Raw genomic sequence first — 12459 nt, forward strand, 5'->3', positions numbered from 1 at the left:
CAGCTGTTTAGCCACGTGTTTGTCTGCTCTATCTTCCTATTTCTAGCCTCACTGGCACGTGGCACAGGGAGTAATCCCGAGATTACAACCCTCGAGGTCCTGTCTTTTAACTTTCTGCCTAGCTCCCTGAACTCCTGCTGCAGGACCTCATGCCCCTTCCTGCCTATGTCGTTAGTACCAATATGTACAACGACCTCTGCCTGTTTGCCCTCCCCCTTCAGGATTCCCTCTACCCGTTCGGAGACATCCTGGACCCTGGCACCAGGGAGGCAACATACCATCCTGGAGTCTCTTTCACGTCCACAGAAGCGCCTATCTGTGCCCCTGACTATAGAGTCCCCTATTACTATTACTCTTCTGCGCTTTGACCCTCCCTTCTGAACATCAGAGCCAGCCGTGGTGCCACTGCTCTGGCTGCTGCTGTTTTCCCCTGATAGGCTATCCCCCCCGACAGTATCCAAAGGGGTATATCTGTTCGAGAGGGGGACAACCACAGGGGATTCCTGCACTGACTGCCTGCCCTTTCTGGTGGTCACCCATTTCTCTGCCTGCACCTTGGGTGTGACCACATTTACATAACTGCGATCTATGACGCTTTCCGCCACCTGCATGCTCCTAAGTGCATCCAATTGCTGCTCCAACCGAACCATGCGGTCTGTGAGGAGCTGCAGTTGGGTGCACTTTCTGCAGATGAAGCCATCCGGGACGCTGGAAGCCTCCCGGACCTGCCACATCTCACAGTCAGAGCACAGCACCCCTCTAACTGACATTGCGTCAATTAATTAAAATTAAAATTTGTCTTTTTTTTTTAATACTTTTTTTAAAATTGCAAAGTTACTGTCAACTATCTGTTTCCTAGCACTAGATTTCTAATAGAAATGCGATAGCTAACTATAATATTCTCCGATCTCTGGCTTAGATATCCTCTAAATTATAATTAAGTTATTATGTTTAATTAGTTCCCAAATACTCAAATTTTTTTTATTTTTTTTAAATTTAGGTTAGAATCCCAACCAGCCACTCAGGTCACAGCTTTTCTGTGATGTCACTTCAGTTTCCCCCCGACACACACAATTTGAAAAAAGGTATAAAAGTAAAAATCACTTACTTACCTTCTTACCTTCTGAGTGTCTGAGATGTTCTCAGGTTCTCTCGCTGACAGAGACTGCTCCTCCACCTCCGATCCTTGACCTGCACAATGCTAATAATATAATAATATAATATGGCACTTACCTTACACCAATGGGTCTTATTATTAGGTTAGAGGAGGAGGGGCACACAGCAGGAGCAGGCCATTCAGCCCACTCCACCATCCAAACAGCTCCTAGCTGATCATTTACCGTTACACATTTGTTCCCCTCTATCTCTTAATATCATTAATATTCAAGAATCGAATGATCCCTGTCTTGAACATGGACTGAACACACCTGGAATATTGGGCACGATTTAATGGAAAAGTTTCGAAAAGTGTCATTTGTGGCGGGTTTTTCAGGAAGTTTCCTGCCGGCTCTGCTGGCGACTTCCCCACCGCTGTTCAATGACACGGAGCCACTTTTTGATTTGATTTGATTTATTATTGTCATGTATTAGTATACAGTGAAAAGTATTGTTTCTTGCATGCTGTACAAACAATGCATACCGTACATAGGGAAGGAGAGACTGCAGAATATAATGTTACAGTTATAGCAAGGTGTAGAGAAAAGATCAACTTAATACGAGGCAGGTCCATTCAAAAGTCTGATGGCAATAGGGAAGAAGCTGTTCTTAAGCCGGTTGGTAGTGACCTCAAACTTTGGTATCTTTTTCCTGACGGAAGAAGGTGGAAGAGAGTATGTCTGGGGTGCGTGAGGTCCTTAATTATGCTGGCTGCCTTTCTGAGGCAGCGGGAATTATAGACAGAGTCAATGGATGGGAGGCTGGTTTGCGTGATGGACTGGGCTACATTCACGACCTTTTGTAGTTTCCTGCGGTCTTGGGCACAGCAAGCTGTGATACAACCAGAAAGAATGCTTTCTATGGTGCATCTGTAGAAGTTGGTGAGGGTCGTAGTTGACATGCCAAATTTCCTTAGTCTTCTGAGAAAGTAGTCGTTGGTGGGATTTCTTAACTATAGTGTCGGCATAGGGGGAGCAGGACAGGCTGCTGGTGATCTGGACACCTAAAAACCTGAAGCTCTCGACCCTTTCTACTTCGTTCCCATTGATGTAGACAGGGGCATGTTCTCCTACGCTTTCTGAAGTCGATGACAATCTCCTTCGTTTTGTTGACATTGAGGGAGAGATTATTGTCGTCGCACCAGTTCACCAGATTCTCTATCTCATTCCTGTGCTCTGTCTCGTCATTGTTTGAAATCCGACCCACTACGGTGGTGTCATCAGCAAATTTTAAAATCGAGTTGGAGGGGAATTTGGCCACACAGTCATAGGTGTATAAGGAGTATAGTAGGGGGCTGAGGACACAGCCTTGTGGGGCACCGGTGTTGCGGATGATTGTGGAGGAGGTGTTGTTGCCTATCCTTACTGATTGTGGTCTGTGGGTTAGAAAGTTCAGGATCCAGTTGCAGAGGGAGGAGCCGAGGCCCAGGCCATGAAGTTTGGAGATGAGTTTTGTAGGAATGATGGTGTTGAAGGCTGAGCTGTAGTCGATAAATAGGAGTCTGACATAGGTGCCTTTGTTATCTAGGTGTTCCAGGGTGGAGTGCAGGGCCATGGAGATGGCGTCTGCTGTGGACCTGTTGCAGGGGTAGGCGAACTGTAGTGGATCAAGGCAATCTGGGAGGCTGGAGTTGATTCGTGCCATGACTAACCTTTCGAAGCACTTCATGATGATGGATGTCAGAGCCACTGGACAATAGTCATTAAGGCCATGCTGCTTGACTTTATTTTGGTACAGGGACGTGGTCGTCTCCTTGAAGCAGATAGGGACCTCAGATTGTTGTAAAGAGAGGTTGAAGATGTCTGCGAATACCCCCCCCAGCTGATCCGCGCAAGACCTGAGTGCTCGTCCGGGTGCCCCATCCGGGCCAGTGGCTTTCCATGGGTTGACCTTCGAGAAGGCTGCTCTGACGTCTGCAATGGTGATCTCAGAGACAAGTTCATCCGCAGCTTCTGGGGTGGAGGGCTCGCTCTCGCTGACCTCTTGCTCAAAACGGGAATAGAATGTGTTGAGCTCATCAGGGAGGGGTGCGTTGGAGCCGACGATTTTACATGCCTTCATCTTGTAGCCCGTTATGTCTTGCAGACCTTGCCATAGATGGCGGGGGTACGTGTGGCTAGCCTGGGACTCGAGCTTGGTCCGGGACTGTCTTTTGGCATCTTTGATGGATTTCTTTGGATCATATCTGCCTTTCTTGTAGAGGTCAGGGTCGCCTGATTTAACGCCTCAGACCGAGACTTCAGCAAGCAGTGGATATCCCTGTTCATCCAGGGTTTCCGGTTGGGAAACACGCGGATTTGCTTCTTTGGCAGACAGTCTTCTACACACTTACTCATGAAGTCAGTTACTGTCGTGGCGAACTCGTTCAGGCTGGTCGCAGAGTTTTTAAATACTGACCAGTCCACTGACTCTAAACAGTCCCGCAGGAGATCATCCGATTCCTCAGACCAACAATGCACGACTTTCTTTGACGGATTCTCCCGCTTCAGTTTTTGCTTATAAGCCGGGAGCAGGAGCACAGCCTTGTGGTCAGATTTGCCGGAGTGTGGGCGGGCGATAGAGCTGTCCTGGGACCCTGGGGAGTTTTTGGGCCCTGGGGAGTTTCTCAGTGGTTTAGCACTGGGGAGTTGAACTCCGAGATCGGGGCCGCCATTTTGAAAAGGTGCCCCAATCTCTCAGTGAGCTTGTGGGTCCCCCCCCCCACCCATGAGCAATGTCACCCCCACACACATGGGCATTTGCCCACACACCCCAAATGAGGACGCCTCGCTATGGAGTCTCTGGGTGGCCCCCCTCTTCAGATCCCCCCACACCCTCTTCCAGGCCGCACACCTTCTTCCAGACCCCCCTTCCAGGCCCCCCATCCGTCACCCCTCAACCGCCCCCATCCATCATTCCCCCCCCCCCCCTCACCTGATTAATACAACACTCCTGTACGCTTCACCCGATGCCGGTGTCTATGTATTCATATTGTGGAACTTGTGTGGCCCTATTATGTATTTTCTTTTTCTTTTATTTTATTTCCATGTACTAAATGGTCTGTTTGAGCTGCTCGCAGAAAAACACTTTTCACTGGACCTCGGTACACGTGACAATAAACAAATCCAATCCAATCCAATAAGACAATCCCGCCACTCCAGGTGACCCTCTGCTGAACTCCCTCTATATCAGGTATATCTTACCTTCGATAAAACGATCAAAATTGTTTACAGTACTCCAGGTGCAGTCTCTAGTGCCCCACTATCACCCCCGTGCTCACATGGCCTGCACTGGCTTCGCATCGAGCAGCATCTTGGATTTTCAAATTCTCACCCGTGTTTTCAAACCCCTCCATGGCCTTGCTCCTTGCCGTTGCCACAACTCTCCGATATATCTGTGCTCCTTTAATATTACCTCTGTACGCCCTGGATTGTAATCACTCCACCAATGGGGGCAGCATCTTTCGTTGTCTAGCCTGCAAACTCTGGACTACCCTCTTCACCTTGCTCTCCTTTAACTCATTCTTAAACCTACCTGCTTGACCAAGCTTTTGGTCACCTGACTTAGTATCTCCTTCTGTGGCCGTGTCATCTTTTGTTTTGTACTGCCACGGTGAATCATCGTGAGATGTTTAATTGTGTTAATATATAAATAGGAGTTGTTTTTGTTGATAATTCAGCAGCTTTCCCCAACAAGGGCAGACCTGATAGTGGCAGAGAAATATTAACAATGCTGTACCCTTGATGCTGATGGTTTGAAGGTTCTGATACAGGAGGAGCTTCCTCAAGTATCAAAGGAATTTGGTAAGAATACGTGAAGTAGTCACATGATAACACCACGTAGAGTGCGAGTTCCAGCCAATCATCGCGGAGAGGACATTTTCCTCTTGTTTGCCTTTTTCAGGTACAGCTTTTCATTTTTGCTACCCAATGTATAAATCAAGACAGTTCCCCCAAAACTTACAGAATGTACATTATTACACCCAAGGACCACATATCACAAGATTTGTCATACTTCTCAGGCCCAAGAACTTCAGGAGCTGTAAAATGGAGAGAAAACAGAAGTTAGTGTGATTGACACATCACCTGTTGGATAAATAACTGTGGAAGATCAAAAGTTATAAGACACCCAACTTACAACATAGAAGTAGATCATGCTGCCATTTATTCCTCCACACGAGCAAATAGTTGTAACCACTTTACCCACTCAGTTTCCATATTCCTTCAATCCCTTTGCTCCACCTATCCAATCCCATCTTGAATGTTGGCATATCAACACCCAGCTTGCTACAGGTTTGAAGCTCACATTTCACAAACTTCAATCCTCACTCAGGTTGGCTGCATCAACACTAATGATGTGACGGGGAACACAGAGGGGCTTCATATACAACTACCAACTCGTGCAACAATCAGATTGTCTAGCAACATGTCAACGTTTAAAGGAAACCAAATGTCCTCAAAATGTCCTACCCACAGTCCACTCGATGTACCATTATGGTAAGAGAAAAAAGAAAAGTACAAGAGCTCGTCTTTGAAATTAAACAGTTGGATTCTGAATATCTGGCCTTGGATCATCCAAAAAGCAAAAATCTAAAAGCACTGACTGGATACTTTCCCATTCAATTCCTCGGGAAATAAATGAATGGCAGTTGGGTGATGGATTGTTATGTGAGTCACCTGCTTCTCTGGGTGAACTATAGAATCTTTGAAACAAATGCACCCAAAACGGACCCACCCTCATTTCTCTGAAGCCAGAAAGACAAATTGAAATAACCTATTTCCCCTTTAGAAACGCCTTTCCTCTCAGTGTCTTTAATTTGTAGTCATTGCATAACAAAATAATTTCCAAAAATATATCCTGTGACACCAAATCAGTCAAGAGAAACTAGCACAGTATCACTTTCCCAACTGCGTTATTGACTCACTGATGTTACTCTCATTGACTACTGACCGTGAACCTCGTATCAAACATTACTGGGGACTCGGGTCATGACAGGATTCAGAAAAAATAAATGCTGTTTTTTTTTTAAAAAGCTAAGAAAATTATACTGAATGAAATATGGAGATGCAGACATAGAATCCGTACAATGTAGGAGACTCTTTGGTCCATCGATCTGCAGCGACCCTCTGAAAGAGCACCTAACCCAGGCCCACTCCCCTATCCCCATAACCCACCTAACCTGCACATCTTTGGACTGTGGGAGGAAACCGGAGCACCCGGAGGAAACCCACGCAGACACGGGGAGAACGTGTAAACTCCACACAGACAGTCACCCAAGGCTGGAATCGAACCCGGGCCCCTGGCGCTGTGAGGCAGCAGTGCTAACCAACGTGCCGCCCAAAGTAAGAGGAATAATTTTTCCCCCGAAGGCAACACAAAGAAACTCCCAAGGTGTTTCTCCCCAACACAAAGCAATGTCACACAGACATTCTGGTGGTATTCGTCCAGCAGTGGAAGCTTACGTGTCTTATCAGAGGCGATGGATTATTACCCAATAATATCAAAACTATTCATTTAAAAACACACACAGGGATGTATATTAAAAGGCTGCCTGTTGAATAACCACAGCTGTCCCACACAACAGCATTGGGCAATTCAAGACATTTTCTGATACTAGAGGCCATGCAAGTAAAACCGTGAGATGGTGTCAATCAAAGGTTTGTATCAGTTGTCAGCTTTTATGGAACACTTTTAAAAGTTCAAGGGACTTATTTCTAGGGGCACAGAATTCAAAAGTAGTGAAGTTATATCAGGTTGCAGTTTGGAGGAGACACGTGGCTGAGGCCCTGTCTCTTCCCTCAGACACAGGCCGTGACATTGAGTCAAAGAGGAGCAGGAGAGATATCCGCAGTGTTCTGGCTAATATTTATCCTTAATCAATATCACAAAAACAGATTCCCTGCTCGTTGTAACATTTCTGTTTGTGTAAACCTGCTATGTAACAAACTGGGGGCCACGTTACAAAAGTGACCACATTTTAAAAGTACCTAATTGGCTGTAAAATGCATCCTGCAGCTCTGAGTGCAGGAAATGCAGGTCTATTATTTTTTCCTTTCACTTCGGTGAACAATTCTGGTCTCTGCACAATAAAACTAACAGAAGCACTGGAGAAGTCCAAATACAAATTCGGACTACTGCAGCATTGAGAAATCCCAGTTGTCAGGAAGGACTGAACAGTTTGCGGCTTTTTTCTTTAAAGACCTGGGCGGGATTCTCCCCTAACCGGCAGGGCGGGGGGTCCCGGCGGGATGGAGTGGCGGGAACCACTCCGGCGCAGGCCACCCCAAAGGTGCGGAGAGGGCCAAGCCCTCAACGTGAGGGGCTAGCCCCGCGCCGGAGTGGTTGGTGCACCGCCGACCAGCGGGAAAGGCCTTTGGCGCCACGTCAGCCAGGGCCGAAAGGACTTCACCGGGCGGCGGAAGTCCGCACATGCGCGGGAGCGTCAGCGGCTGCTGATGTCATTCCCGCGATGCGTGGGGGGGGGGTGTCTCTTAGGCGTCGGCCATGGTGAAGACTGTGGCCGAGACGGAGGGAAAAGAGTGCCCCCACGGCACAGGCCCGCCCGCGGATCGGTGGGCTCTGATCGCGGGCCAGGCCACCGTGGGGCACCCCCTGGGGCCAAATCGCCACCCCCCCCCCCAGGACCCCGGAGCCCGCCCGCGCCGCCTTGTCCCGCCGAGAAGAGAGGTGGTTTGCTTCTCGCCGGCGGGACTGGCATTCCAGCAGCGGGACTTCAGCACATCGCGGGCCAGAGAATCACCGGCGCGGCGCGATTCCCGCCCCCGCCGAACATCCGGTGCCGGAGAATTCGGCAACCGGCAATGGCGGGATTCACGCCAGCCCCCGCCGATTCTCCGACCCGGCGGGGAGTCGGTGAATCCCGCCCCTGATACTCAGAGGAGTTCTGATGGAGGCCGTCAAAATTCCAACGGACTGGAAAGTACAAAAGTGAAGACCAAGCTCCAGATTTTCATGTAAGGACGGAAAAGCACAGGTTGGTCACTATTGCGACTCCTGAATCACACACCCGGCTAGTGATAGACTTTGTCAGGAATGTTTGTTTTTTCCAGCAGGTTTGCAGTGCAGTGTTTGAGCCACAATGGCATACGGGAGGAGTGGGAATACAGCGGGGACGGCAGGTTTGAAGACCTGTCTTAGTTCTGGGAAATGGCAGCCCAGCTCCCAGCTCGATTTAATTAAATGGGAACAAAGTCCCTTTCAGCGAGTGCATTTTGCAGCGTTTCCTGCCGCTCACAGTGCCCAGACGCTATCAAATCTCGTTAGATAGGAGGCCTCCACGGGGAATGCGCGGCCAAGGCAATACTTAGCCCCGTTTTGTACACTGAGGAGATCCGCTTGCCAGATGCCATTTTTAAATGTTGCCCCCACTCTGTGGAGCTCCTAATGTGACCCCCCAACACCCCCCGCCCGCCCGCAAGCCCCAACTCACTATGAGGGGTCGCCGGGTCCCCCAGCACCCCAACACCCGCACAGGGCACACTGCCTCGATCCCCATCGTGTGGAAAATGCCAGCGTAGCACATTGGCAGTGCCAACCTGGTGCCCTGGCAGTGGTCCTGCCAGCTGGCAGTGCAACCTGGACACCTTGGCAGTTGCAGACTGGCATCCAGGTGACCCTGCCAGGGTGCCTGGCTGGCAGTGCCAGTGTGTTTAAAGGTCCTCTTGTGTGTTAGTGAACCCTACGGCCATATCCGGTACTTGAGTGTAAATGTGCAGATAGCTGTGACAGGAAATCTGTTTTAAAATGGAAAAGACTCATTCTGTTCTTCCAGGATCAGGCTTTCGGTCACAAGCTAATTTACTGATAACCGTAGTTATTATGAATGCTTGGCTGAGCTCCAAAAGCTACAGGTTTATTGATACCGCTGGATCATCTGAGGGGGCATCATGGAGGGGAAGAGGAATAATGGGGGCAGGAAAAATGTGTTTGGGGGATGAGGAGTGATGTTTAGAGGGCCTTTAAACCAGTAGCCCTTTCCCATTTCGAAAATTGTCTATGCCTCCATTCCTCCTTCTGAAGTGCATAACCACACACTTTTCCACATTGTATTCCATCTGCCACTTCATTGCCCACTCTCCTAGCTTGTCCAAATCCTTCTGCAGCCTCCCTGCTTCCTCAATACTACCTGTCCCTCTGCATATCTTTGTATCATCTGCAAACTTAGCAACATTAATGTATATTGTGAAAAGTTGTGGTCCCAGCACAGACCCCTGAGGCACACCACTAGTCACCGGCTGCCATCCTGAAAAAGACCCCTTTTTCCCCACTCTCTGCCTTCTGCCAATCAGACAATCCTCTATCCACGCCAGGATCTTACCCTTAACACCACGGGCTCTTAACTTATTTAACAATCTCGTCTGCGGCACCTTGTCAAAGGCCTTCTGGAAATCTTAATAGATCATGCCTACTGGTTCTCCTTTGTCTAACCCCCTTGTTATCTCCTTTCACAGAACTCTAACAGATTCATCAGACATGACCTCCCCTTGACGAAGCCGTGCTGACTCAGTCCTATTTTACCATGCACTTCCAAGTGCCTCGCGAGCTCATCTTTAATAACAGACTCTAAACTCTTACCAGTTTGGTTTCAATTTGACTCATGGCAGATTAGAGAGAAGACCCACTCTCTCTCTCCCCTCTCCATTTTTCTCCAGAAAGGATGTGTTTCTGAACTGGCAGAGACCCTGGATGAATCTATCTACAGGAGAAGCATTAAAGGCTGTGCAGGCTGAATCCAGACCTGCTAACTCTCTCAGAAATGAACCAGCTAACTCTCTCTCCAATAAGCCTGTGGGTGTTTAATTCCTGAACTTACACAGGCCCAAAGACAGACCACGAACTAAAAGCAAGGTTTGATGAAGCAGGGACACTACCTCTCCGAGAAAGTTGTGAGTATAGGCTGCAAAACAGAGCCTCGAAGCTTCCTGTGAAGAAACCACTGAGAACCATCATCTGAGGTCAAGATTTTTTTCTCTTTCACTTATGATTTCCCCCCTTTTCTACCCCTCTGTGTTTGTGTGTCTTGGGCGTGTGGGTAGAGGATGGGGAGGCACATTAAAGTAGGAGTTAGGTACTTATTAATATTTATCCAACTGTATTTGTTGCGTAGTTCATTATAGTTCTCGTTATAAATGAACAGTAATTGTGTTTAAACATACAAACCTGATTACTGGTAATTAAATCAACCCAAAGACTTTGGGTATTTTTATAAGAATTATTGGTTAATTCACATGTGTTATGACTCTGGGGCCTGTGAGGCTGGGATTGACTGTGCACTAGCTCAGGGTGGTATAACAGCTTCTATACATCAACCTAATATTGAACATTGAGGTGAATTCTGCTTCAACCACTAACCCTAGAAGTGAATTGCACATCACCACTGTCATTGTAAAGAAGTCCCTCTTGAAATCTCTTGCCTTTAATCCTGTTCCATCCCATTCCCCCCCTCCCTTTTGCCTTTTCCACCCTAAAGTCTCGAACTAATTTTGTTACTGACGATTTCCTCTTCCGTTTTCTTGACACAATTTGGAGGATTGCAACACACCTTCTATTAATGTAACAAGCCCTTTGGGTCATGACCTCTGACTGTGTGGACTCTGTACTCCTCCCTTCCCGACATCAACCTTCTCCATGTTATTCTCTCTTACCAATACTGCCACTTTGCCTACTCTCTTACCCCTGCTATCCCCAACCGCCCCAGAATGTTCAATCCATATTTACCGATTTTCTATTCTTTGCCCAGTTGTCTGACAGGTTTTTGTTGCTATGAAGCTTACACCTTCCTGCACAATAATTGCTTCCGCTTCTCTCATTTTATATCCAGACATACTTGTATTTTAATCATTGTTAGCTTTGTGTTTTTAACCCCTATTTGACACTCTTTTCATTAGTAGATGTTCTTGGCTGGTTTTATTTTCCCAGCAGGCCCTCCCTCTTAGTTTAAACCTCTCATCACTTGCCTCGGTTCTGAATTATTTGCAAAGCATCAGACCTCAGAGGAAGTGCCCTGAGTAAAGTTGTGAGGAACATTTCAGAGTTGATTGGAGAAAAGTTTAACTCCCACTTAATGGGCTTTCAATGCGCGAGAAATAATACCAACCTCGAGAGGTTCAAAATTACACCTTTAACATACCAGCAGTAAAGTAGCGTACATTTTGTCACCAATTCCACCCCAAGCCTCAATTAGTACCAAAACTTAGACATTGTGTTCTGTATTCCTAAACACTTGCAAAGTGCCCTGTTTGTGTTGGAGTGGAACAAAACCAAAAGGTCCAGGTTGGTGCATGAAACAACCAAAAGACATTAATATTATTTATCTGGTGTGAAACAGCAAACTTTCATTATAATAATAATCATCTTATTAGTGTCACAGTGGGCTTACATTGACACTGCAATGAAGTTACTGTGAAAAGCCCCTAGCCGCCACATTCCGGCGCATGTTCGGGTACACAGAGGGAGAATTCAGAATGTCAAATTACCTAACAGCACGTCTTTCGGGACTTGTGGGAGGAAACCGGAGCACCCGGAGGAAACCCACGCAGACACGGGGAGAACATGCAGGCTCCACACAGAAAGTGACCCAAGCTGGGAATCGAACCCGGGTCCCTGGAGCCGTGAAGCAGCAGTGCTAACTACTGTGTACCGTGCCACCCAATTAAGAAACTGCCACATCATGATTCTACATTAAGTTTTGCCTGATCGAGAGACGACTGAATGACTAACTGGAGCAAAACTTTCAAAACTTCATTCTAAAAAGAGGTTATGTTGCAAAGTAGTTTCAATGAGAATGATTATAAGGTTATGCCTGGTAAAGGCAGTCGTAGCAACTTACCCACATAATATGGTGTGTAGCAAGGGGTGGCTAATGAATTATAGCTGGTGGTTTCTTTGGCAAAGCCAAAATCTGTTAGTTTGAGAATAGCATTGGGTCTTTTGGAGGTGTACAACAAATTTTCTGGCTGCAGAAGAAATACAAGAACTTTTAATTTTCCTTTCGAGAGAAACACTGCAAAAAGCAACCTGTTCATCTTTAAACTTCAAAGTGCCTCATTCAGAGTTACCACATTTAACATGGTTTAAATAAATGTTTAATAAAGCTGGTGAGAAGTTTACACACAAAGATTTTGCACAACTGGAGGGTCCATTCAGAAACATTGCTAACATGAAGATGGTAGAAAGAGAAAATCACTTTCACCTGCAGCAAAGTGAATGCCCAGGGAAGTCAGCGATGTCAAACATCAGACCCCTTCCCAGGGATGGACTTTCAAAGTTATTCAAAAGAACTGTACCATTGTGGTTGGAATGGAA

At 47.1% G+C, this 12459-nt stretch overlaps 1 protein-coding gene across 1 annotated transcript in view; it reads right to left on the minus strand.

The window, feature by feature from the left end:
* The window catches only part of LOC140393624 (MAP kinase-activated protein kinase 2), a 341054-nt gene that overhangs the window by 23540 nt on the left and 305055 nt on the right, over nucleotides 1-12459 (minus strand). The window contains exons 5-6 of the mRNA XM_072479896.1: nucleotides 11984-12110; nucleotides 5098-5173 (exon numbers count right to left, since the gene is read on the minus strand). Coding sequence (XP_072335997.1) covers nucleotides 5098-5173; nucleotides 11984-12110 — 203 coding nt within the window. The remainder of the gene's footprint in view (nucleotides 1-5097; nucleotides 5174-11983; nucleotides 12111-12459) is intronic.

The sequence above is a fragment of the Scyliorhinus torazame genome, chromosome 17 (assembly GCF_047496885.1).
Source record: "Scyliorhinus torazame isolate Kashiwa2021f chromosome 17, sScyTor2.1, whole genome shotgun sequence".
In the NCBI taxonomy this organism is placed as follows: domain Eukaryota; kingdom Metazoa; phylum Chordata; class Chondrichthyes; order Carcharhiniformes; family Scyliorhinidae; genus Scyliorhinus; species Scyliorhinus torazame.